This window comes from Neopsephotus bourkii, unplaced genomic scaffold, assembly GCF_033783945.1.
Source record: "Neopsephotus bourkii isolate Nb327-2 ecotype Australia unplaced genomic scaffold, CSIRO-AGI_Nbou_v1 NB_1638, whole genome shotgun sequence".
NCBI classification, from domain to species: Eukaryota; Metazoa; Chordata; class Aves; order Psittaciformes; family Psittacidae; genus Neopsephotus; species Neopsephotus bourkii.
In genome coordinates this window covers 10,401,337-10,424,764 of record NW_026902113.1, presented here as the reverse complement: position 1 = coordinate 10,424,764, position 23,428 = coordinate 10,401,337, and the positions used below count along the sequence as shown (strand labels likewise).

Here is a 23,428-nt window from a genome sequence, read left to right as displayed (position 1 = left end):
GCTGGCTGCGTTCCCTCTCCTGCCAAAGGCCACGCTACCCTGCCAAATGGGAAAGCCCCCACTGTGGCTACGGCATTCGGGAAGCCTCCAGCTCTCCAAAACCAAAAGCTTCTCCTTGCTTGCCTTTGAGCAGGGATGGCCAGGAAGCAAGGATAGAGATGTGGCCCGCACACTGCTGGGAATGGCATGGTCACAGCTCCCTGGCAAGAGCAGGGGTTCCCGGCTTGGCCATGCACTCTGGGGTCTTCATCCCCTGGGAGCGGCTGCCCCACTCCACAGCTACTCTGGCACACAGAGGCAATGGGGGACATGGCAGAGGGAGAGCAGGAAAAAGGAATAACTTTTTTTGGGGGGAAAAAGTCCATGTTTCTGGGCTTGCACCGGAAGGAACCACCCTTCACAGCCCTCCAGGGGTGGGTGGCTGCCTCCCTTCTGATCAGGCAAAACTTCCCGCAGCTTTACTAGTGTTTGGGCAGGCCCTTGGGGCTGTGCCAAGAAAGAATCTAGTGAGAGGCAGGATTGGGAGGCAAAAGTTAGATGGGAAAAGGACTGGTAATTATACCAAATGAAGGTGGAGCTGGGATTGGTCTCAGTTTTCCCAACTTAAAGGCCCCACTCCCAATTCACTGCTGGAAGCATCTCTTGCATATGAATTTAAACCAACAAAGGAAAGCACCAGAAATAGAGGGAAATAATGAATTGACCAATAGTATGTTCTAGTGTGTTTAGCATGGGAAAGTTTAGTTTAGCATCATGGAACAACTCTGGTTGTATCATCTCACCCAGCTGCATCCTGGGCTGCATCGAAAGCAGTGTGGCCAGCAGGTTGAGGGAGGTGATTCTACCTCTCCACTCCACTTTACATCACTTGGACTGCTGGAGTCCTCAGCACAGGACCTGTTGGAGAGGGTCCAGAGGAGGGCGACAAAAATGGTCAAAGGGCTGGAAAACCTTTTGTATGAGGAAAGGCTGAGAGTGTTTTCAGAAAGGCTGAGGTTGTTCAGCCTGAAGGACTCCAGGGAGACCTTATTGTGTGGCCTTTCAGTACTTAAAAGGGACTTAAAAGAAAGATTGAAAGGGATTTTACCAGTGCCTGTAGTGACAGGACAAGGTGCAGCGGTTTTAAATTTAAAGAGTGTAGATTTAGATTAGACATTAGGAAGAAATTCTTCCCTGTGAGGGTGGTGAGGCCCTGGCACAGGGTGCCCAGAGAAGCTGTGGCTGCCCCATCCCTGGCAGTGTTCAAGTGGGGCTTTGAGCAGCCCTGGTCTAGTGGAAGGTGTTCCTGCCTGTGGCAGGGGGTTGGAACTGGATGAGCTTTAATGTCCCTCCTAACCCACATCATCCGATGATCTTATGATCTCATTGTATCAGAATTGTATTGGCAGGATGAAACATGGCAATGCAGTATTGCAGGTATCTGTGCATTTAGCAAGTATAAAAGTGATTAAAATTGTACTTGGCAAGAAGGGGCTTTGTGTGCATGTGTGTGCTAGGTATCTATCTTACTTTCAGGTTGTACTTGCTGGACACACTAAAATCTAGTAACGCGTTTCAACAGTATTAGTGTGGCATGAGCTATTCTAACAAGATGCTCAGTTTACTCAGTATCACAGTATCATGCAAAAGCTGCTACAAAATATAGATTTCTCTAAAAAAGAGAAAAAAAAAAGTATTTTTTTTTTCTTTTTAACACTGTGGAACAGGCCACAGACACTGACAGTGATTGAAGCTGGATCTAAGCTGCAGTCCGTGAATCCTGAGCGCTCCGCAGGAATGCTGAAGCACAGCTCCTACACCAGTGTATGGCAGCGCTGTGCAATGCTACCCTGTGAGCACTCCTGCACCACAGGGGTTTGCTGCAGGGACCATCTCCTGCTTGCTTTGGCCCTGGTGCTGGGAGCAGGAATGCATGCAGGCTCTTGGCCCCAGGCTGGATAGAAATGCATCTCGCAGGTCCCTTTTGTTTTAATAGCTATGCTCAGGGATGTTTTTTGCTTGCTAGCAGTGCCCATGGGGGCCTGCAGCCTGTCCCACCCCAGCCTCTTGTTGGCCTTGCCACCCCATATGTGGGGGTCACCATAAGCATTTCTTTGCTTCTAAGCAGGAAGTTAAAGGTAGACGTTAAAGGTAGTTTAGCCACTCTTTGCCGTAAATGTTCAAGGTGCTCTGCAACTTTGGGTAAGCTTTAGCAATCTGAAATAACACATATGTGTGGAAGGAAAGTAATTCTGACCTCGTCTGCGCCCATGTATTCCACTGTGCTGTGTTTGGTATTTCAGCTGGGAGGAGGCTAGAGCCCTAGCAGGTGCCCATTATCTCATCCCCATACTGGAAACCTCTTGTCCAGCAAAGGTTAAGGATGAACAACCTATTTTCTCCTTCTTGCTTACAGGACTTGAAGTAAATCAAAATGGAGAGGAACCTACAGCCAGAGGTTTTGATTGTATCCAAACCAGGACAAGGTAAACCGAGATAAGATCTAGCTAGGATTTAAAGACACTAAAATTGAAACACATTAACCAGTAACCTCTATCAAATCTGCTAAAAGCCTCATGTTTCTCACCTCTAGCCTATCTCCACTAACAATATCAATGCTAAGATTTAAAAAGCGGCGAATGGTACGTGTATCTTGTCTGGTGTTCAATGCAAAGGTGATGGTTTCGAAGGCAGTACTGTCTCAGAATTTCAGAGTCGCTGGTGTTCATGTTATATAGAGTACCACTTGGTGGTCGTTTGGAAGGCGCTTCTACTTCTGTGTAACTTTCTTCTAGGTTGGGTATAAATATTCCTGGGAGGCTGAACAGAAATGCATTTTGTTTAGATGCAAGTCTTAGGCACGAGTTAGAAAACTGCTGACTAATGAAAATATATCAGCACTTAGTAGTATCCAATAATATAAAAAATGCAATTCAGAACATCTGCAACTACATATATATGTGTGTGCGTCTATATATAGGTATAAAGGTACAGTACGTACATGTATATAAACACAGACACATATACAGAAATATTCACAACTCGAACTGTATTTGTAACTAACCTGAAATACTGCAGCAAAAGTTCGTTCTGATGAACTGTTAATAAAGTATTTCCCAACTCCTGGCTCTAACCATAGGTAAAACGTTAACACCTCAAACTAAACGTTTTGCTATCCTAACTTTCTGCTGTCCTAGCTTTTTGCTATCTTTTCTTGCTACCCTAGTCAACACATCAGAACCAAGAGCTCCTATAAGGGGACTATAAGAGTACCCTGCCTAGTGTAAAGCTATGCAGCTACTGAGCATGCTTGCAGCCATGAGCCCTGGGTGCCTGCTGACGGTGATAGTTCCTTGGATGGTAACATTTAGCAGATCAGAAATGCATAAAAGGCAGGGAACCTCTGGCGCTGAGAGCTCAGTCATCGCCGCAAGGTTCTGACTTTCGCTGGAGAGGAGTTCCCTGATGAGCACCGATAAAAAGAAGTGGGTGATGAGGGGGGGAGTTTCACAGGGCTCACGGCATCTCCCTCCTGCAGCTTCCAGAGGAGCTCTTCATTAGTCCTGCTCAGCTTCTTCTTCTCCTCCACTTCTTTCTCAACGTACTCTTGAAGGTTAGCGTTCTCCTCTGACAATTGCCTGGAAAGGGAAGCAGGACAGCATGTAAGGCGAACCACTGTAAAGATGGTGGCATTGACGCAGCCAGCACTGTGCAAGAGGCAAGGCCCTTAGCATCCCGTCCCATCCTGTCCTATCCCGTCTCATCCCATCCATCATCTGCCTCCAGGGCTGCAACTGAGCTGCCCAAGTTAGACAGAGTTGCCCCATGTCTTTTCATTGCTGGGTGAGAAAGGCATCTCCACACGTGACATCTGCCCCCCAGTGTCTGACTCTGCCTCCGGGAGTGCCTGTGTCTTTGCTTTACACCTCTTTGAGGCACCTCAGATGATAAGGTATATATGGGGTGAGTCCCAACTTTTCTCCATGTCCTCATGCAACTGTGAGCATCATGCAGGGCATGCAAAGGTGCCAAGGGCTTTGTGCATTGACCATGTACTCCAAACACTTTAGAAAAGGCCATTTTCCCATATAAACCACAAAATAAAAATTGGAAATTCCTAGAAGGAAAATTTAGCATATTTGTTTCATTAATTATATACTTGAAAGTAGCAAAAATGCAAGAACGGGATTCTCCACTCATGGATAGGGGGGTTGAAGAGGGTAACTAGAAATTTAGGCTAAGATAAGGCACTCGTGTGTACGCATCCTCCATCAGCACTGGCCTTCCCTGGGAGAACATGTGTTTGTGAGTAGGGTGGGAGCTGAAGAGAATCCCATCTGCTCCCATAATGGGCAACTAGGGCTGCAGAACACACCAGCTCCATGCCAGTCCCATGTTCACACCCAGCTTTGGCCACTGTCAGCTGGAGAGACTTCAGAGCTGGCCTCGGGTACTTATCCTGGGGATGTAGGTAAGCACAGTGGTTTCAGAGGTCCTCTTCCCATCAATATTCTCATGTGGCTGAGTTGGTTTTACTCCTCCAGGAGCTGCCATGCAATGAAGCTGACTGGGGCATTATCTCCCCTTGTTCAGCAAATGCAGGAAGCAGGTCTCCATGCAGCCTTCTCTTTTCCAAGTTGAACAGCCCCAGCTTTCTCAGCCTATCTTCATACAGGAGGTGCTCCAGTCCCCTGATCATCCTCGTGGCCCTCCTCTGGACTTGTTCCAACAGTTCCATGTCCTTTTTATGTTGAGGACACCAGAACTGCACACAATACTCCAAGTGAGGTCTCACAAGAGCAGAGTAGAGGGGCAGGATCACCTCCTTCGACCTGCTGGTCACGCTCCTTTTGATGCAGCCCAGGATACGGTTGGCTTTCTGGGCTGCAAGCGCACACTGAAGCCGGCTCATGTTCATTTTCTCATCAACCAGCACCCCCAAGTCCTTCTCCGCAGGGCTGCTCTGAATCTCTTCTCTGCCCAGCCTGTAGCTGTGTCTGGGATTGCTCTGACCCAGGTGTAGGACCTTGCACTTGGCATGGTTAAACTTCATGAGGTTGGCATCAGCCCACCTCACAAGCGTGTCAAGGTCCCTCTGGATGGCATTCCTTCCCTCCAGCGTATCAACCGAACCACACAGCTTGGTGCCATCGGCAAACTTGCTGAGGGTGCACTCAAACCCACTGTCCATGTCAGCAACAAAGATGTTGAACAAGACCGATCCCAACACCGATCCCTGAGGGACACCACTCGTTACTGGTCTCCAACTGGACATTGAGCCATTGACCACAACTCTTTGTGTGTGGCCATCCAGCCAGTTCTTTATCCACAAAGTAGTCCATTCATCAAATTGATGTCTCTCCAATTTAGTGACAAGGATCCCTGACTTTTAACCAGCTGCCACTGCATGCAAGAGGAAAGGGCTCTGCACTGTCCATGCTCCTCATTTTAGATGATGTCCTGATGCAGGATGCAGCTCAGCTTCAAGGCCTTCCCTCCCCTCTGTCAATGGTTGTGAGGCTATGGGTCCTTCACCAGCTCCTTCCTCCTTAGTCCCCATGAACCCTCTATTCCTGACTGCCCAGGACAGGGAGGTGTTGGCCCCAGAATGCCCTAACCCTGGGGAGCTGGGGCATAGAGATGTCCTATGAGCACCACAGCCTCAGTGAGTCTGCTCTCATCTAATCAGGTCACTGGTTTTAAAAGAAATGGGGCAGGGCAGGCACAGTGTGGGACCTGATCCAGATGTGTTCTGGGCATGTGCTGGAGACATCACCATCCCAGAGGATGCGTGTGGCAACACCTTCTGCAGCCTATTACACCTGGGCAGGAGCCAGGTCCTGGTGTGATCCGCCTGGGGCAGCTCTGGGCATGTATCTAACGTGATTTACAGGCACTTAGAATGTTACAGGAATAAAACGGGGAGGCACCTAACCTCACCCCCAGCAGCTGGGTGTGGATTTTGGATGCACACATAGAATTCTGCCCAACTCCTTCTCTGGGTATAGCCTGGAGCCCATAGCAGATGTCATGGACTGCTGATCCACTCTCATGGCATCAGCAGTCTCTGGGCTGGGGAGGGGGGTCATTCCTGACTTTGTTTAAAAAAGATTTATAAAGATTTCTGCTTTTTTAGCCTTGGGTCCTACAGAAATGAAGCCGAGGTGAGCACAAACAGTCTGTTCCTTTCCCACCCCCCTGCCAGTTTTGAACCAGGAAGCACTGGCTGGTAGAATCCAGCGGTTAAAGGACATAAACCGGCAGCAGTTTTCAGAAAGCTGCTTGCCTGGTAGAAGAGGAAAATCCTATTCACAGTCGCTTTGGGAACTAGCTGTGGCATGAGCTCATGGTTTAACAGGCACAACAAAGTCCACATGGGAGCTCACCCTGAAGAAACAAGTCCATAGGAAACATCTTGCTACACATGGAATTACTTTCTTTTGCAGTGTCTAACAAGACTGTCAATAAGTTATACACAAAGCCCCACTACATCCTTTTCCAGCCAACTTTCATGGAATCATAGAACCTTGGAATCATAGAACCTTGGAATTATAGAACCTTGGAATCATAGAAGACTGCCTTAGGTTAGAAGGGACTTTAAAGATCATCCCTGCCATGGGCATGGACACCTTCCACTAGACCGTGTTGCCCAAAGCCCCATCCAACCTGGCTTTGAACACTGCCAGGGATGGGCACCCATCACTGGCACAGGGATGGGGTGCCAATGTCTTGCCACCCTCATGCTGAAGAATTTTTTGCTGATGTCTAATCAAAATCTCCCCTCTTTCAGCTTAAAGCCATTTCTCTTGTCCCTATCACTACAGTCACAGAGAAACTAAAAGCACAAGCCTTCCCTGCCTTTGTGCCACTCTTAGTGTGACTGGCTGGTAAAGCTCACATGGCTATTGGGAACAGGCTTGTCACACCAGCACAGACCTCAGAGCACAGTAAATGGCTCAACTCCCTCTTCAGCTAAAGACACTGCTTGGACAAAAGGCAAGGGCAATCCACAGCCCATCAGCGTGCATCAGCTTTCTTTACGGCGCTGCTTCATGCTGCTTGATAGAGGTTTGGTAGGATGCAATGGTATCAGTGTCCTCTGGAGTGTCTCACACAGCAGGCTTTGCAGCACCAATGAACACTGCAGTTGGTTGGCAGAGGCAGGCTGCAAGCTATTCTCATGATCTGCAGCCGAGTAAGGAGACATCTGAGCAGGAAAGAGCCATGCAGCCAAATGCCAGTGAGCACATTGTGCTGCATGTGGGCACATCCTCCAGAGAGACCTGCTCTGGCACATGGATGGAGGAAGCTTGTCACGCTGCTCATTCTAGCCTTGTGCACATCGCACTGGGAATTCACACTGTGTGACCTGATGTGATGTGAGTGGACACAGGCAGAGCCAGCTTCACACCACCCGAGACACAGAGAGCTTGCACAGCCAGCAGTGCCGGCATCCTCCTGCAAAGCCTCTGCCTCCATCTCATCCAACCTGAGTCTGCTGCTGCTGCACCATGGGGAGGGGGACATGAGCAGATGCAGCATCACTGCTTACATACAGATGTCCATTCAGCACCTCTTCATCATTCAGTGTAAAAGCAAATGTGTTTTCACTGTGTAAGTTTGTATCTTGAGAAACATGTTCCAATTTTAGACCAAACCCATCTAGGGAACCTTTATCCTCAGCACTGCAGGCTTATGATTAGACACGTTCCTCTTCCAGCCTCCCCAAAATCTAGGCAGCTATAACAATTGACAGCCATAAAACCACAGAGGTCTGCAGGGGCACAACAACATGATAGTGATGCTGGGGAAGTGCTTGAGTTGCGTGCTCAACTCACTTTAAAGCCTCTCCCAAAAAGCCCAGAGGTCAGCAGGTGTCTGGGTTATGTGGTGATGTGATGACCATCCTGGTCATCTTCACCTCTAGAGTGCTGGGAAATACCATTCCTCAAACATCACAGCCCAAAGGACAAAAAGAATTCTGCTTGATCTGGGGGGAGAATCTGAGATGTTGGGAAATCAGATGAATTATTCAAGTGCTTGGGGAAGTCCCTGCAGGGACTCTGTGGAGCTCGTGCTTGTTCTATGGACAAGATACTTCTCCCTTCCTTTGTACCTGCCCTTAGCTATGATTGGAAATCCATCAGGGGTGCTTCCCTCAAACCTCCTCATTCCTCTGGGCCCCCACTTCTGCCCATGCTGCAGACACTGGCTTTGCTCTGGCTCCCATCCCTCCTCCCACTGCTGCTGGGCTGCCTTAGCCACACAGGCACCCAAACTGCAGATCAGCAGAAATTGCTCTAATCCGCACTGTTCCACAGTGAGGGCAGCTCCCTGAGCTCTTCCTACAGGCAGTGCCAGTACAACAGAAATGAGCAGTCAGGGTGGCTGCTGCTGCCAGGAAACCGCATGTTTTAATAACTCTGGCTTTAAAGCCCTGGCTAACACTGTCCCTGTAGCTGTTCCCCAGAGCTCTACCCAAACTGTTACCATGGAAAATCACTGTCCTCGAGAATTTCTCCCCAGAGGTGTTCTTCAAAACCAGTATCTACATAGTTAGAGGCAAGAAGCAAAGCACTGCAGCCAGGCACTGGCCATGGAGGGTGCTATTCACCCAGCCAGAGACAGGCAGCTGCAATGCAGAGATGCCAAGCACTGATCCAGACACCCTGGCTGCTATCACAGGTGTGGAGAGGGACTGTCACTTCTAGACAACAACTCACTGAGCCTAGATCATCAAACTGGTCTGGGGAACCAGACATTTAAATCCCTGTTTTCCCTCCCCAAGCACAGCAAGCCTGCAGACACCCACCTCAGACAGTGACATGTGTGTTACAGGTATTTAAACCAGGTGAGAGGAAATATAATCCTCACCCAATCCAAATGCTACTTCAAGCAGTGCTGCCTTTTTAAAACATCTACATGCAAGATACAATTATTAAAGGATGAATCATTAATAAAGGAGACACTAGAAAGAAAAAAAAATGAAATTAAATCAGAGATGAGATGCTGAGGCTTTAAAATGTCAGCTAAAAATTAAATTGCATTTGAGGCAAATAGCATTATTTCTGGCAACAATGGCAGCTACGCTGCTTGTGTGCTAGGACAAGTTCAGCTCCAGCATCAACCTCTGGTTCCCCTTCCTCCTGCCTCTTACTGTGGTCTCTTGCCTTACAGGCCAGTGACTATCCTACCCTTCTCTTTCTATACCACCTAACACAAGGAGCCTTGTCACCTTTGTCAAGTTGTGACAAAGGTGCAAACAGTGCAGATGAAAAAACTCACCGAAGGATAACTCGGCCTGGGTGACAGTGGCATCATTAGGATGTCTCTTCTGAAACTGTCCTATTTCCCATCCTTGTTACCCACTGACTAACGGGTCTCAGGGCACTGATGCTGAGATTAGAAGCCACTGGTAACTTCTCTTTCAGCATAATAATCATGGGAGTACACAGACAGATACGTGGCCTTCCTTACATTGAAGTAAGCAAACCCCAATATGAAAGGGATCTGATAAAACAAGCAGGACAGGACACCGTTGCACTTTCAGGAAGAAGTAAGTTTTTTCCCTTAGGAAATAAGTGTCAGCCTTGGGCAGCTGAGATCTGGAGTCTCCTTCCAAGCTCAGACAGATTGCAAATATCAGCACAAACCTTGTTATGACAGTATTTTGCTCAATCCTGGCTCTGAGTTCTTCATTCTGCTGTTGCAGCATGGTGATTCTTTCTTCCAGTTTTAGGTTTTTTTCCGCCTGCAACAGAGGGAGGTTCGTTCAGTCTGCAGAAAGCCTGATCTGAGAGAATCTGTTCCTTATCGTTATTTGTCCCTAAAGCAAATTCTGAATTTGAGAATAGATGAAGTTGGTCATCTTAACTGCAGCTGAGACTTACAGGTCTGAGTCACAACACATCATACTGCAGAAGTGGGATCATCAGCAGAGCTGAACTACCTCTTACTGCTAACTGAGGAAGAGGAAGGTCTTAGTCTTGTCCAGCACAAATAAAACCTCTTCCTCAGTGGTTCCCCCACAGTTTTTATCTCTCAGGAGCCAGCTTTACCAGCTGTTGTTCTTAGACAGGGAGCTGGTGGCACTTGGGGATCATGGGGTTGGAAATGGCACTGTGGTGCAAGTGGTCATCTAGTGATGAAGGAGGAGTGCACAGTGGTATGATGTGCATCATCCAGCTCAGGTAATCTCATCAGACATAAATGTCTGGCATCCAACCTCTAGGATTATGATTCCCTAGTTCTGGGGAGGCAAGAGTTACCTGCCAACACAGATTACACCCAGCAGCAGCCTTAGACTGCTGCTGCACTCACATGAGGTGGGCTGCCCTTTGGAGACACTTCTCTCCACTGCTGACAGCGTCAACTTTAATGACAGGCTTAAACCAGACATTTAACTTCAAGCTACAATTAAGTGAAATGAATCCTATCCCAAGTGTAGGCAGATTTTACTTGGGACATTTCAAGGACAGAGTTTGAGGATGTCAATAGCAGTGTATTCAGATGTCAGTAAGATGTTTATAGGCAGGTACCACAGCCTCAGATGCCCTGTTTTCCCCAAGTTTTGAATTTGACGTACTTTATCACCTTAGCTCTTTATTTTCTAGCAGTTTGAATATTGCTGAATTCAACATTTTTGCAAGAAAACAAGATAGCACAGGGTAACCTTAGCTCTGTGTGAGCTCTGTTATTGAATTTCACAACCTTTTATAAAGAACCAAAATATCATGCACTGGAGCTAGCAATAACTCACACTTTATGTCAGAGGCATCAGTTTTATGCAGTGGTTTCCAGCCTATGCAGGTAACCATAAAGGATACTCCTGATTCTCAGATATTCTGGCCTATACCAATATGTTTTGTTAAAGCAGAGCAAATACCCGGGCCTCATTTTGAAATGCTCTGAGAGCTCTTTTTGCTCCTTCAATAGTTTTAAGAGGTAGTAGGTATGTCAGCATGAAGCATGGAAGAAGACGTGCATCTCCTACGCTCTCCACTGCAACCCTCACCCTGTACCACGCCTCTCCTGCCACCTTCATTTCCAGCCTCCCCTTCTGCAGACAAGGAGCCAAGCCTGACCCTCATCATTCTGTGATTCTATCTTTATACAGAAAGCCTTTGTGCCACAGTAGCCTCAGTGTTACAAAGGGCAGGGGCAGGACTGTGTCTTGTATGTGGTTAATTAGCAAGAGCAGCTCATTACCAGGAATTATGTAGGCTGTTGTCTGGTTTGTATTTTTTTCAGTAGAACACTATTCAGCACGTTTTCAGACGCTGGCTTAGCTCTAGGGGCAGGGTGTTGGAAGGAGCACAGTTAAGAAGCCTCAGTTGTAAAGAGGCACTTACTCAAGCATTTGTTCAGCAAAATAACCTTCAGAGTTCTCAAATTTCCCTGCAAATGGAAACAAATCTTGCTGAAGGCTGTGCTGAACCAGCTGCCCTGACTCCTCAGCTGAGGCATTACCTCACCCTGCCACCACACTGTACACTTACTGTCACTGTAGGTTATGCCTTACAAAATGAACCTGCTCTCCAACAAAAACGTTGACTGATGGTGAACTGGGGAGTTCTTCATTAGGGACTGCCACAAGCAATGTGTGAGAGAACTGTAGACTGCAGAAAAGCATTACTTTAGGGATGGAGAGACCTTTCCTAGCACAAGCCTTGCTAGGGACTGCTTGCTAATTCATACTTGTGGCTTGGAGCTCCCTAAATGCCTGCACAAGCAGCAGCAAGACACGTGTGCCTCAGTCTTCCTCTACTTGCCCTTTCCAGCCCTAAATGGTTACCTGGCTCCTGTGGTGCAGGTTGGGGTACAAAATGAAGTCCTGGACTAACATAGAGTTCCACTTCTTGCATTCTTCCTACACCACTTCCCTCACTGGCTAATGTAACAGGCTGAGGAAGCGTTGCATGAAAAAGCAATATAGATTAATGGATGTGTGGGAGAAATCCAGAGCGTCATTGGTGGGTAAAGGGATGGGAAAAGGTCTCAGTTTCTGAGTGAAAACCTGAGACATGGCACAGCTATGTAGGTTGGCAGTGGAATCACACAATACAGAGCCATTTATGAACCCTGTTGACTGTGTCTTGCCCCAACCTCGTGTGTTAACAAACTTCTACTTTATTATCTCTCTGATGTCTCTTTCAGAGGAAAAATGATAACCCACCTGTTTTTCTAGGTCCATAATCATCTTCTCCTGTTGGTGAATCTGGTGGTTCTTCATTTCCAGAACATGTTTTAAGCTCTTCAGATCTTTCTCTAAATGCAGATATGGAGCTCGTACAATCTAGGAAATATACCAGGCGCTTGGATATCAGTTAGTCGTAAACACATCTTCATAAGACAAAGTTTCCTCAATGCACCCAGTGGTTTAGGGGTCTTAGTGATGTGAAAATCACCTAGACATGGGCCTCTGCAGCCCATCGGGACCCTGATATTCTCTCCTAGACCACCCCTTTGGTTGGAACAGTACCTTTCTTTTGACCACCCTCATGGCTAGAAGGATGGGATGCCAGGTTGTTCAAAAACTTCATTCCTGTTCCTAGCTTGAGAATATATCAGGTCTTGACAACTGTGTTTTATGATTGTGCAGGGATTTTGGCTTGGAAAAAAGTACAAACATGAAACTGAGGAAACTAGACAAGGGGACTGGAGTTGTAAACTCCAGTGTTCTGTCTTGCCTGCCCCACGGCGTTGCAATGCCTGTTAAAGATCAGATATAGTCAGAAAAAGTTCTTCTTAGGCTTGAGAACTTCAGATGCAGGGGATACTAGGGTTAAACCCATGGGAAAAGGATGTACTCTGAATTATACTCATGAAATACTGTCTTCTCACTTAAGCTGCTCTGGATTTTTCCCAGTGTAACTCACTCCAGTGAGCTGCTTGGTGGTGCTTGGCATTAACATCACTGTGACACAGCAGAATTTGTCCTTTCATGTAAATTAAGTACTGCAGAGGAGGTAGAAAGGGACCGATGCTGCCTGTTTCCCATGGCAAAGCCTGGTTCAGACATTTTTGCTCCTTTCTTAAGGAGTTATTGACCCCCCTCCTCACACCACTACTTTCATTCTATCCCTTCTGTTATCTTGGTACAGCTGCCCATGGGGTTGTGCTGTGCACACACTGAATTGCTCAAGGGTTCTTTCAGGGTTATTTCATTTCAGATTAATTGCAGTCTTCACTTACACACTGTAAATAAACAGCAGTGCCCCAGCAGACAGCAATTGAATAAATACTTCACATGGCAGGAAGGTCCCTTGCAAATCCAGGGAAAAAAAAAAAAGGAAAAGAGGGAATGCAGAGGATACCAAAGAAGATGGCTCAGGAGGCACACGCACACAAACCACTAAAACCAAACCCCCCAAAATCCTAAGTGTTGAAAGACAAAGAAGTAAAGAGAAAGAGAGGAAGAAGGGAAAGAAGATAGGCAGCAGTAAGGGTACACTAGATGGAGTTAATGAAATGCTTTGGAAGCAGAGCTAAAAATGCTGGGTGAAAGAATAAAGGAAAACGAGTAAAATCAGAAAATGACGGACCTAGATTAAAGTTTCTGACTCCTCCTCAGAGCTCAGGATTTGGGGTGTTGTCTGGGGTCTGCTTCCCCAGTGCCTGGGATAAGGATCCCACTGCTATCCACTGAGCCGTGTAATGTGAGTCATACTTAGAAATGCCTAACTTGATGACTGTATAGTTATAGTGGCCATCTACCTTCAGTTGCTCCTCTGTGTTTTTCTTCAGAGCCTCTTCAAATCGGTCTGCTTTGGCCTTAAGAGATTGGTTCTGGAAGGTGAGGGTGTCTATCTGGTCCTGGAGGAGAGACACACCAATGAACACACCAGCCATGTTACCACCCCTCTTACACTCATACAAGTCAATCTGCTCTGTGAAACCACCAGGGCAATAGGACAAGGCTTAGGAAGCCCTGCAAGGTAGGTTTTTTTACATAAGGTCACTTGAACACAGAGTGGGCTTTGTGATAACCCAGTGCCTCAGGGAATCCTGAAATCCCTGCAATGCTTGAGGCTGCCTAGCACTGCCTGGCACTAGTTCATGAAATGTCTTTGATGCTAAATCACCCCATCACTTTGGGCTGGATGAGAATGAGCATATCCTTCTTTAAGAGAGCTGTCATTTGCATCACAGGCATGAAGGGAGATCATTTGTACAGTCCCTAGAGTCTGAATGAGGTAGTAGATATCTTCTCCCTGCTTCTTTCCTCTTTCTAGCCTTAAAACAAGGTAAAAAACAAGGATTTAGTGGTGTGGGCTTTAAATGACTGTCATTTCATCTCAGAAACTATAAATAGGAACAACATGTTATTTTAAGCAATCTCATTTCTGTTACCATCAAAGGCATTCCTGCTACCTCTCGCTATAAAATACTTGTAAAAGCCACAGTTGCTGTGAAACTGGTGTTTTATCTTTCATATATGTAATTGCTTGGCTGTAACATTACATCAGTGCTTATTACAAAACTGCTGACATGCCTCAAACTGTCAGAGCAGATGAGGAAGGCAGTGACAGTTGCTGCGTGCAACAGTATGTGCTAGTCAGGGGGTTTAAAAGCTGCAATTCATCTCTGCCTACAAAATCAACCAGAGCCTGCATTATTTGCTGTGGCATCTTTACTTGTTCAGACAAGATCTCCTAACTCAGTGTGAATCACAGGAGCACGCTCTTGCCCTCCACTCCTTGGGATTTCTTCATCTAGAGAGTGAGAACAGCACGGAAATACAAGGATTGAAAAAGCCGAGCTTGAGCGTGGTGGTGAACAGTTGGATGTGGGAGTTGTGATGGGCAGGACTGACCCCGGCTGGCCGCAGCCTGGCTGTGCAGTGCGACCAACCCTGGTCCGTCCCTCATCAGGAACCGCATTGCCCTCCGGTGGGAATGAAAATGTGTCAACACCGTGGGACCAGCTTCCACGCGTTCAGCCAGTGGGAAAGAATTGGAAGCACAGGCACAGGGCCAGGCAGCGTTCCTTTCCGGTCAGCGTTTCTGAGCATGCCAGAGGGTGCCATATAGACAAGGTGATGCTCACAGCCACCTCAGGTGCTGAAGCCCTCCCCACCATGCAAGGAAGCGCCCAACTTCATGACTCATGCGAGGCCAGCAGGGTCAAAAGGACATTGCTTTATCCAGCTGCCTTATTGTCCCTTCAGGTTTGCCCTCTCTTTTCTTTCAGATGGTGTTGTGCTGAACCAGCCAAGAGGGAGGAGAAAACCTGAAGGAGCACCTTTTCTGCTAGATCCCACTTTGGACAGGCAGAGGGCAAGAGGAGCTATAGCTGGTAAGAAGCAACAGCCTGGTGTGCTGGCAGCCAGCAGTGGGGCTGGGGCTGCCTCCTTGGCTGCTCCACAGCATCACTGCAGGGGTGGGAATAACAAAACAGCTAACCTGGAGTGAGAGCCGCAGTTTTTCAAAGTTCTCCTCCAGTTGTGCCTTTTCCAGTTTGTGAGCAACACTGAGTTCTGGGGAAGAAACACAGACATGACATTGCTAAGTGAAGTCCAGCAAGCCAGGCTCTGGGAGCACAGACATCACTAGCCACGTGCAATTTGGGATGCAGTTTTAGGGCATGGATCTTGAGTAGGAAACTAGAAGTAAAATACTCCAAAACCTTAGGTAAATTGGTTTTGGGATCAGAATTTCCTGATCCTTCACTGGATCCCCTATTTCTACATGACCAGATTATGATTTTTCAGAACTGCTCAGAATTCCCATCTCTAGGGAGCTCTGATCCGGACAGGGTCAGTCTGACAATGGTTCATTTACCATTCAGAGTGAATATCCCCACATCAAAGATAGATATTAGATATATAAAAAAGTATATATTAGATATATTTAAAAGCTGGGGTTGCAGTTTATTTGGGAAGATAGAAAGGGGCGTCAGAGACTCAGATGAAAAATGCAAATGATCGTGCTTTTCTAGGAGCTGTGGCAGATGACCTGTGAGGTTTATTCTACTAGTGAGACTGACAGAGACCAAAGACAAATAAGCCCCCTATTTATGTTACATGATTAAAGGTTTCATTACTAGAACAACTCACTCTGGACTTAATAATAACCAAAAGTTTAATAACCAAAGTAAAATATAATGTAATGTCTATACCAATGGCATGAAACTCATTCAATATAGTCCTTTCTTTTTAAACCTACCTTTTTAGTATCTGGACACTCTATTTTTTGTGTCTTTACCCTCAACTCCATGGGGTTCTCCCCTCTAACCTTTGCTCACTAGCCACAATAACAGCAGTAGTAATACTGATGCTCTAATGCCCTGTACAGCGCACTAGCCGCAGCTGCTGCAATGCCTCTTCCATGCACAGGAGGGCATTTCATACCCGCACCAAGAGTAGGGAACACAAACTTGACCACAGCCAAATTTTATCATCAGAAAACACTGACAGAAATGGACAGATAAGAATATCCTTAAGCAAAGAACAGCTTTGATTTTATTTATTTATTTTCAAAATTGTATGTGTTAATTTAAAAGTCGTAGGTTAGATACCATCTCTGCCTAGAGGAGAGGGGAATAGACTCTTCTCAGCTCACATTATGCTCTGGGCTGTGTCTGTAATCGACACAGTGCAGAGCTAAGCAGTATGGGTCTGCTTGGGGAAAGCTGTGGGAAAACCTACTTAGAGCTATTTAAAAATTAGACTCTCATGCTTATATGTAAAAAGATAAAAAAAGAAAAAGAGGATTGTACAGATACCAGTACATATCAGCTGAGGTGTGTGCAAAGACATATATTTAGGTACTGAACTGTTAGGGAGGACACAGCTCTGCCAGCAGCATCAAATCCCAAGGAAAACCCATAACACAAAATTCTTTATAACAGTGCTGAGGTGCTGATTTGCACCAGCATGTGGCTTTGGTCTGCTCAGCACAGCCACATCTTTTGCTACTGATAATTGTGAGCATTGTTTTTAGAAGCAGTATAGGCATTTAAGCACCAAAATTCAGAGATGCTCAGTGACCTTCAGCTTCCCAAGCACCAGTGAGCTCTGGCTTCCCAAGCACCAGTGAGCTCTGGCTTCCCAAGGATTAGGCTCTTGAGAGAAGTCTCCATGTGAAGTGAGGTGGAATTCGTCTCTGTGTTCAGTGACCCATGGAGAAAGCCTTATCTTTGGCCCAAAGACCCCTAAGATAGTCTCAGGCCCAAATCAGAGGCTGTACACATTGTACACAGCTCTCCCTAACGCCTAGCACAAACCTGATGGTCCCCCCCACATGAAAGCTCTAGACCCACCCAAATTTTCTGTATCCCATGTTCTGAAGGAAGAAAATCCAGGCTTACATGATCTCACTACAGTGCTAATCCCTGCTCTGGAATAACTCTGCAGCCATGGAGCTGTCTTTGTCTTACCTTGGATTTTGCAGTCATTCTCATCCTGCAGCACTGTGATGGCAGCTATGTGGTTATTTTCCAGCTGTAACATTGCAGCTTCATGTACAGCTGTGATATCTTCCACCTGCTCCAACGACAATGAAGGGAGACATAGAGACAAGTTTAGACATATTGTGGCCTGCCAAGAAGCCACTGATAGAGACCTCCAATGAGATGGAAACAGGAAAGGCATCTAATGAGAGTGACGCTTCCAGTACCTGAGACAGTTTTATTCATTACAAAACAGGCATGTTGACGCCTTGAGTAGTAGTAAATAGTCAATGCTGGTAATGGTTTTGTTCTTTTAACTTAATGGTGATAAAAGAGATACATAAGAAAGAAAAGGCAAAAAAGCCCTTAAGTGAAGAAGCCATTTATGAAATGTTCAGAAATCTCAACATTCCATTAATCTAAATTGATGCCCTGACTCGCTCTGATGGTCAGAGAAATATGCACAGTACTGAGCTATCCTGGCTTTTGTCTTTGCTGCAATGATTTTTATTGTAAGGTCTTGAATTAACTTCCCTGGAAAGTGCCTATGAATTATTCACAGTTCTAAAATATTTATTTCTACAGAAACATTGAAATTATTATCAGTGGGCATGAAAAAGGAATTGCAATCTGTCACACTTCCTCTTGAAAAAGAGTATCCTACAAAATCATCAATACTCAAATTCCTATGTCCTCTTGAGTTACTTATTTTGAGTCCACATCAATAAACTGATGGAAGGTATGAGAGCACCTTTTTCAGTGCAGACACACAAGTTCTCATGTAGGTGTGGAAGTAAGCAAGACAGCACTGAAGCCACAAATCTTCCTCCCCAGTCTCATACTGAGGCCAGAAAGAGGTCCTGCTGCTGCAAGCTGCCCAACACACTGCACCACACACCACATTGCACAGAGCCATCACGGGAATAGGGATGCAGCTGGAAGAAAGCTGTGGGCAGCCTGTGTTCCTGTGCACCCAATGGGTTGGGACTCCTTCAGTACATTGTTAATAGACTTGGGTCCCTAATGTTGGTGTTTTGATATGCATCATTGAAGAAAATTCAGTAAGAGGTGGTGATCGAGGTGGTGATCAAGGTGCTGTCAGTGGTCCACAGCAGTTTTACATCAATTTGCCTTTTTGGGTTTTGTAATCACAGGGATCTTATTCCCTCCATTTAACACATTATCTGTGATAACTAGCAATGCAGAGGATCAAACTAATTTGCTTTTACAATAAAACAGCTGTTCATTGCAAATTAACGTGACTTTAAACAGTTTTTTTGCTCACTGTCATGTTAAATAATGGCAGAAAGTTACTGCAGCTGAGCATGTCTTGAATGGAATAAGTGTTATTTCAATGCACTTAACTGTCAAACGCATGTGTTAGATTACCCAAAAGAAGCAAAAATTTCCACCCATATTGGGAAAAGCATGCTCTTAGAATGAAAGATAGGCCTTTAACATAGAATTTAAAACTATCCAAACTAATTTTCATAATAATGTGGGAGACAACTCAGTGGTGAAAAGCTGTTTGCAAAACAACAAGGACTCAGCCTGCTGATAACATTGCAGGGAAAATAAATAAAGAGCAGAGAAAGCAGGGCTGGATGACTCAGTGGACTACTAATGGGATAGGGACTAACATTTCTCTTCCAAGAGCACAGTGTCCTTGTACATGCTGTCTGTGTGCTGAAACCTCATGAGTATTGCCATGTTCTTTACCTTGCCCTTGCTTAAGTCTTTATTCATACTCTAATTGCTTCTTAGCTGAGCAGCACCCCATAGGAATGATTTGCTCAACTCCAACATCTTCAGAAGTTGAAGGATTCTCCTTTCACTGCCACCATCATTGGCAGGTTATTTATCTAGAAAAACAATTAAATAGGTTCCAGATGGTCTGCAGGGATTTTTCTGTCTTCTGTGTGTTTCATATCCACATCCCAAATGACTCTGTTAATCTTGCAGTGTAACCTCCTGTCTGCAATTTTTCATAGCGGAGAGTCTACTGGGAAGCAGATCCCTTGGATGCTAATTCCAGCTTTGCCACTAACTGATTCTATAGGCTTGATTAACTCAGTTAACCCATGTCATGGTTATTTCTGGCTATAAAAAGAAGCTCATGAGTTAAGTGCCTCTGCTGCAATTCCGGCTGGGACCAGTGCCAGCTGAGCAGTGTCAGAGCTGAACGACTCCGGTCTCTCAAATAGGCTTGTTCATTTTGGCATGCTCTGAGGTGGGTGCTTCTCTTCCTCTGAGCAGTGGAAGGGAGAACCAGTCATCGGTTCAGTACCTGTGTGTTCATGTTGGAGTGTTCCATATATTTCATTAGCTGAACTCAGTACTGGCATAGTCTACTGTTCAAAGGGAACAGGCAGAGACTGACCTGGTCCTGATGCTGCAATTTGACTTGCTCCAGCTGCAGCCTGTGCTGCTCCTGCAGGCTCTCCCTCTTGGTGTTGTACTCCTCCTGCAGCCGCTGTTCTAGCACCTGCAGCTCCTCCTGCTGCTGCTTGTGAAGCTGCTTCACCTCTTCCTCAAAGCGCCTCTCCAGCTCCTCCTTCTTGCTCTGTAGTTCCTTCCATCTTGCTGTGTTGAGAGCTGTAGAGACAAGACCATACAGTCAGGCTCTGAAGTCCATGGGAGCAAATTGTGGCATCAGATCTATTTGTACAGCACTGAGCAGAGCAGTTCTCTCTGACTCCGAGGCTCCTGTGAATCTCCAATAAGACACCAATAAGCTCTGGCTGTTGCTTCTTTCTCTGTCCCTTTCCCTCACACGCACACAAACACATGTTTGTTTGATTGCAAAACTGGGATCAGATGAAGCATAATAATAATAATTAGAGGAAGCAGAGAACTTCATGGACCTGCAGGCTGACTGGATGTCCCCTCCTGGCCAGCACAGTCTTGAATACACAAATTGAGGCTTTTGGGCTTTTACTTTGCCTTGGATACAAGAAACAGCATGTGAGACAATCCCTTGACACGAAGCCTATCAACTGGGATACAAGACTTTTCTCTCAAACTGCGATCATGACTAAGTCCCCACTTCCAGCCATGTGCCAGCAAGGTGGAAGCTGCCTGGGCTCTCAAGGCACATCCTGTGCACGTGTTATGCAGGGGGGTGTGATTGACCACTTGACCAGGAGAAGGAAATGTAACTCATATGTCCCATTTTCCAGCTGTTAGAAGCTGCTCACCCCGTAAACCTGACTTTCACAGCAGCTCCACCTCTTGAATTCATTAACGCATGCTTGCTTAACCTTTTTCTTACATTCAAACCACTATCGAGTGTGCTTCATGGAATCAGCGCAAATGAAAGGCTGCTACTGAAGGCAATCAGAAAAAGTGAATTTTTTCCTCTTGTGAACTAATGCAGTGGCCATGTCTCTGAATTCACAACCATGTCCACAAGTAGTTATAGAAGTGCAACTCCAACATTTCCATCAAGCTCAGGATATTCAGTCTATTTCCCATTTGGTTCCCCATCAGTATCGTTCCCTGGGTCCCTAGACAGCAGTGTCATGAACACCGTGTCCTCAGCCTTTTGCTTTGCTGAAGAATGGTTGCAATCAATCCAGATATTGAAGACCTGAGACAAGCTGGACTACATTTAGAGAGCAAGTTTGCTGATGCAAAGATCTAAAAAGTAAAATGTGATTAAAGTCATCACAACCATAACATTAAGAACAACACTGTCTCCTCAGAGATGTGTTTTTAAAGGCACTTCTTGACCTTTTTATTGATTTAGACCCAGAGCTGGTTTAGAAAAATGATCACCTTTTGAATATATCATCTGTATTAGCCACTCATCCTTCCTTTGGCATGCACGGACCTGTATGGCATTGTAAATCAGCTGACTGGAAGCAGCTGTCTGCCTCGGTAGACAATTTTTGAGTGTTTCAAAACCATATTTATCCTATGACTGTATATTTGCTCAGAGTGGGGCAAACCCCGCCTGTGTTTTGCTGTCTTTTTCTACTGTGGTATCAGACTGTGCTCAGTTTTTTCGGGATAGCAACAGTTAATCAAAGTTACCTACTGCTCTGATCACAGATCATGTTAGGTTGCTGTGGTCTAAGCCTTAAGCCACAACATAGGTACACCTGTGCAAGGTAGCTTGGGCACTCAAGCTAACCATCCACTTACCTATATTTTTCACCCTGTTTAGAGCTCTGCTTCCACACTTATTGGACACCAATATCCAGACAGCTATCACTACTGGGGTCCTGTTCTGATCCTGATGTTTCCTGGATCACTAAGGGGGACTCTGTCTCTTTCAAGTTCTCTGCTTCTTACAGAGAAAAAGTGAGATAAACTAGTGAGCTTAGCACTGCACCAGCAACACATAGGAAACTTTCCTACCTGCCTCATACCCAGAATGAAACAGCACAATTTATATGGTCATTAGCTGAAATATCTTGTCTCCTGGCAGTTTGGATTACAGCTCTAAACCCTCTCTCTTGCTTTTTGCGTTTTGATTTTCTTTGGCATACAAAGTGATCCCAGAGCTGGAGGGCAAGGGGTAGTGCTTGATGCTCTGCATTCAATAGAATTCACACTTACTCAAGCTTTAAATTGGAGCTGTAATGAACCCTGTCTATCTCCAGTCTCTCTAATGAGATTACCAAGCACACAGGAAGGGCTGGCAATGAAAAGACATGCTCGAACCAAAAGAAAGTCCATCTGAAAGACTTTCTGTAACCTGAAACAAAACTATTCACAAATCAACTCTGCTGCAGGTGCAAAACAGAGGGAAGAAGAAAGCAGTGAAAGAGGGGCTGCAAGGCATGCTCACCATGCACACAAAAAATGCTATTGGAGGCAGAAAATGAAGCCATTTGCTCAGGAAGTTTGCCCTATACCAGATATACCTGAATATATTGAATATACATCTCCAACATGAAGGAGTGACCCCTACCACAGTCTCCGAGAGACAAAGGAGGCCAAGGACAGAAGTGGTGAGGAAAGACTGGATTTTTTCTTAGACAGGAGATGGACCTTTGGGCCTGGACCCACTGGGACAGGAGTAGCAGAAGGCAGCACCCGTGCAGCCTTGTGGCTCTCTTACCCAGCTGGGGAGCAGGACCCAGCATGGAAAAGCCTGCCTGGCCACAAGCAGTGTTTAAGCAGCTGTGGCTTTAGAGGGTGGTTCTGGTGAACCAGGCTGAGTCACCTCCAGTTATATAAATGTACTACTGACATGGAACAAGACAAACAGAGCGCAACTGCTATCAGGCGTTTTCCAGAAGAGTTACACAGGGGTTTTCTTTTTCTTTCTCTGTAGGTATTTCAGTTGCTGCGTACAGGCTGGAAATGACTGACATAACATGGCATTTCCCAGGATGACAGCATGCTGGGTTAAATGAGAGCTGCTGACATTGCTTCCCTGCTGCCTGAGCACCAAGTGGCTTTTACAGTGTTCAATAGATCAGCAAACCCCATTTCAGGGCCATGCTAGGAATGTGATGGAAAGGGAGATGTAACTACTGGACCGATTGTACCACACAAATGGAAGCAGGCTTCCCAGGGAAGTGGTGATATCACTGTCCCTGGAAGTGTTAAAAAAACGTGTAGTTGCACTTGGTGACATGGCTTAGTGGCGGACTTGGCAGTGCTGGGGTAATGGTTGGACTTGATGAACTTAAGGGTCTTTTCCAATATAGTCTATGATCCTAAACCCAGTCTGAGTCCTGACCCCTGGCCACAGAGCCACAGAAAAATCACAGCCACCTCACTCAGGGTAAAGGTCCTGACTGGGAAGCATATCCAGGGGGAGGTGGTACACAGGCTTTGGCTTTCAAACCATGAACACAGACAACACTAATTTTAGACTTGACTTCTGATGGCCTTCCATTCATCAAATGCTTACTCATCTGCATCCCTCCTCTCAACTCACTTCACATGTTAATTTTCTGGCAGCAAAGGAGCAGGCAATTCTGACATTTAATTTCCATCACTTTGAAGGGAAACAGCTGGTATCAAAACCTCTTTATTCCAAGAGTCTCAGTGTTGAATGTTGCAGCTGAAAAGTGCTTGTATTTATAGTTTATAAAGATGG

At 45.9% G+C, this 23,428-nt stretch overlaps 2 protein-coding genes across 8 annotated transcripts in view; one reads left to right on the top strand and one right to left on the bottom strand.

Moving 5' to 3' along the window:
• SLC7A1 (solute carrier family 7 member 1) overlaps positions 1-15,528 on the top strand; it is a 57,263-nt gene extending 41,735 nt beyond the window's left edge. For 2 of the 4 annotated variants that reach the window (XM_061374474.1, XM_061374473.1), the window contains one exon: positions 2,396-2,624. In XM_061374474.1, the coding sequence (XP_061230458.1) occupies positions 2,396-2,469 (74 nt within the window). In that variant the 3' untranslated portion in view covers positions 2,470-2,624. Of the gene's footprint in view, positions 1-2,395; positions 2,625-3,517; positions 3,561-15,171 lie in introns of those variants that run through there. The other 2 variants (XR_009728645.1, XM_061374475.1) reach the window with 2 other exon arrangements.
• Positions 2,867-23,428, bottom strand: part of MTUS2 (microtubule associated scaffold protein 2) — a 282,514-nt gene continuing 261,952 nt past the window's right edge. For all 4 annotated transcript variants that reach the window (XM_061374467.1, XM_061374468.1, XM_061374470.1 and 1 more), the window contains 7 exons: positions 19,751-19,965; positions 17,359-17,464; positions 15,384-15,457; positions 13,696-13,794; positions 12,155-12,274; positions 9,633-9,730; positions 2,867-3,617 (listed from right to left, as the gene is read on the bottom strand). In XM_061374467.1, coding sequence (XP_061230451.1) covers positions 3,401-3,617; positions 9,633-9,730; positions 12,155-12,274; positions 13,696-13,794; positions 15,384-15,457; positions 17,359-17,464; positions 19,751-19,965 — 929 coding nt within the window. In that variant the 3' untranslated portion in view covers positions 2,867-3,400. The remainder of the gene's footprint in view (positions 3,618-9,632; positions 9,731-12,154; positions 12,275-13,695; positions 13,795-15,383; positions 15,458-17,358; positions 17,465-19,750; positions 19,966-23,428) is intronic.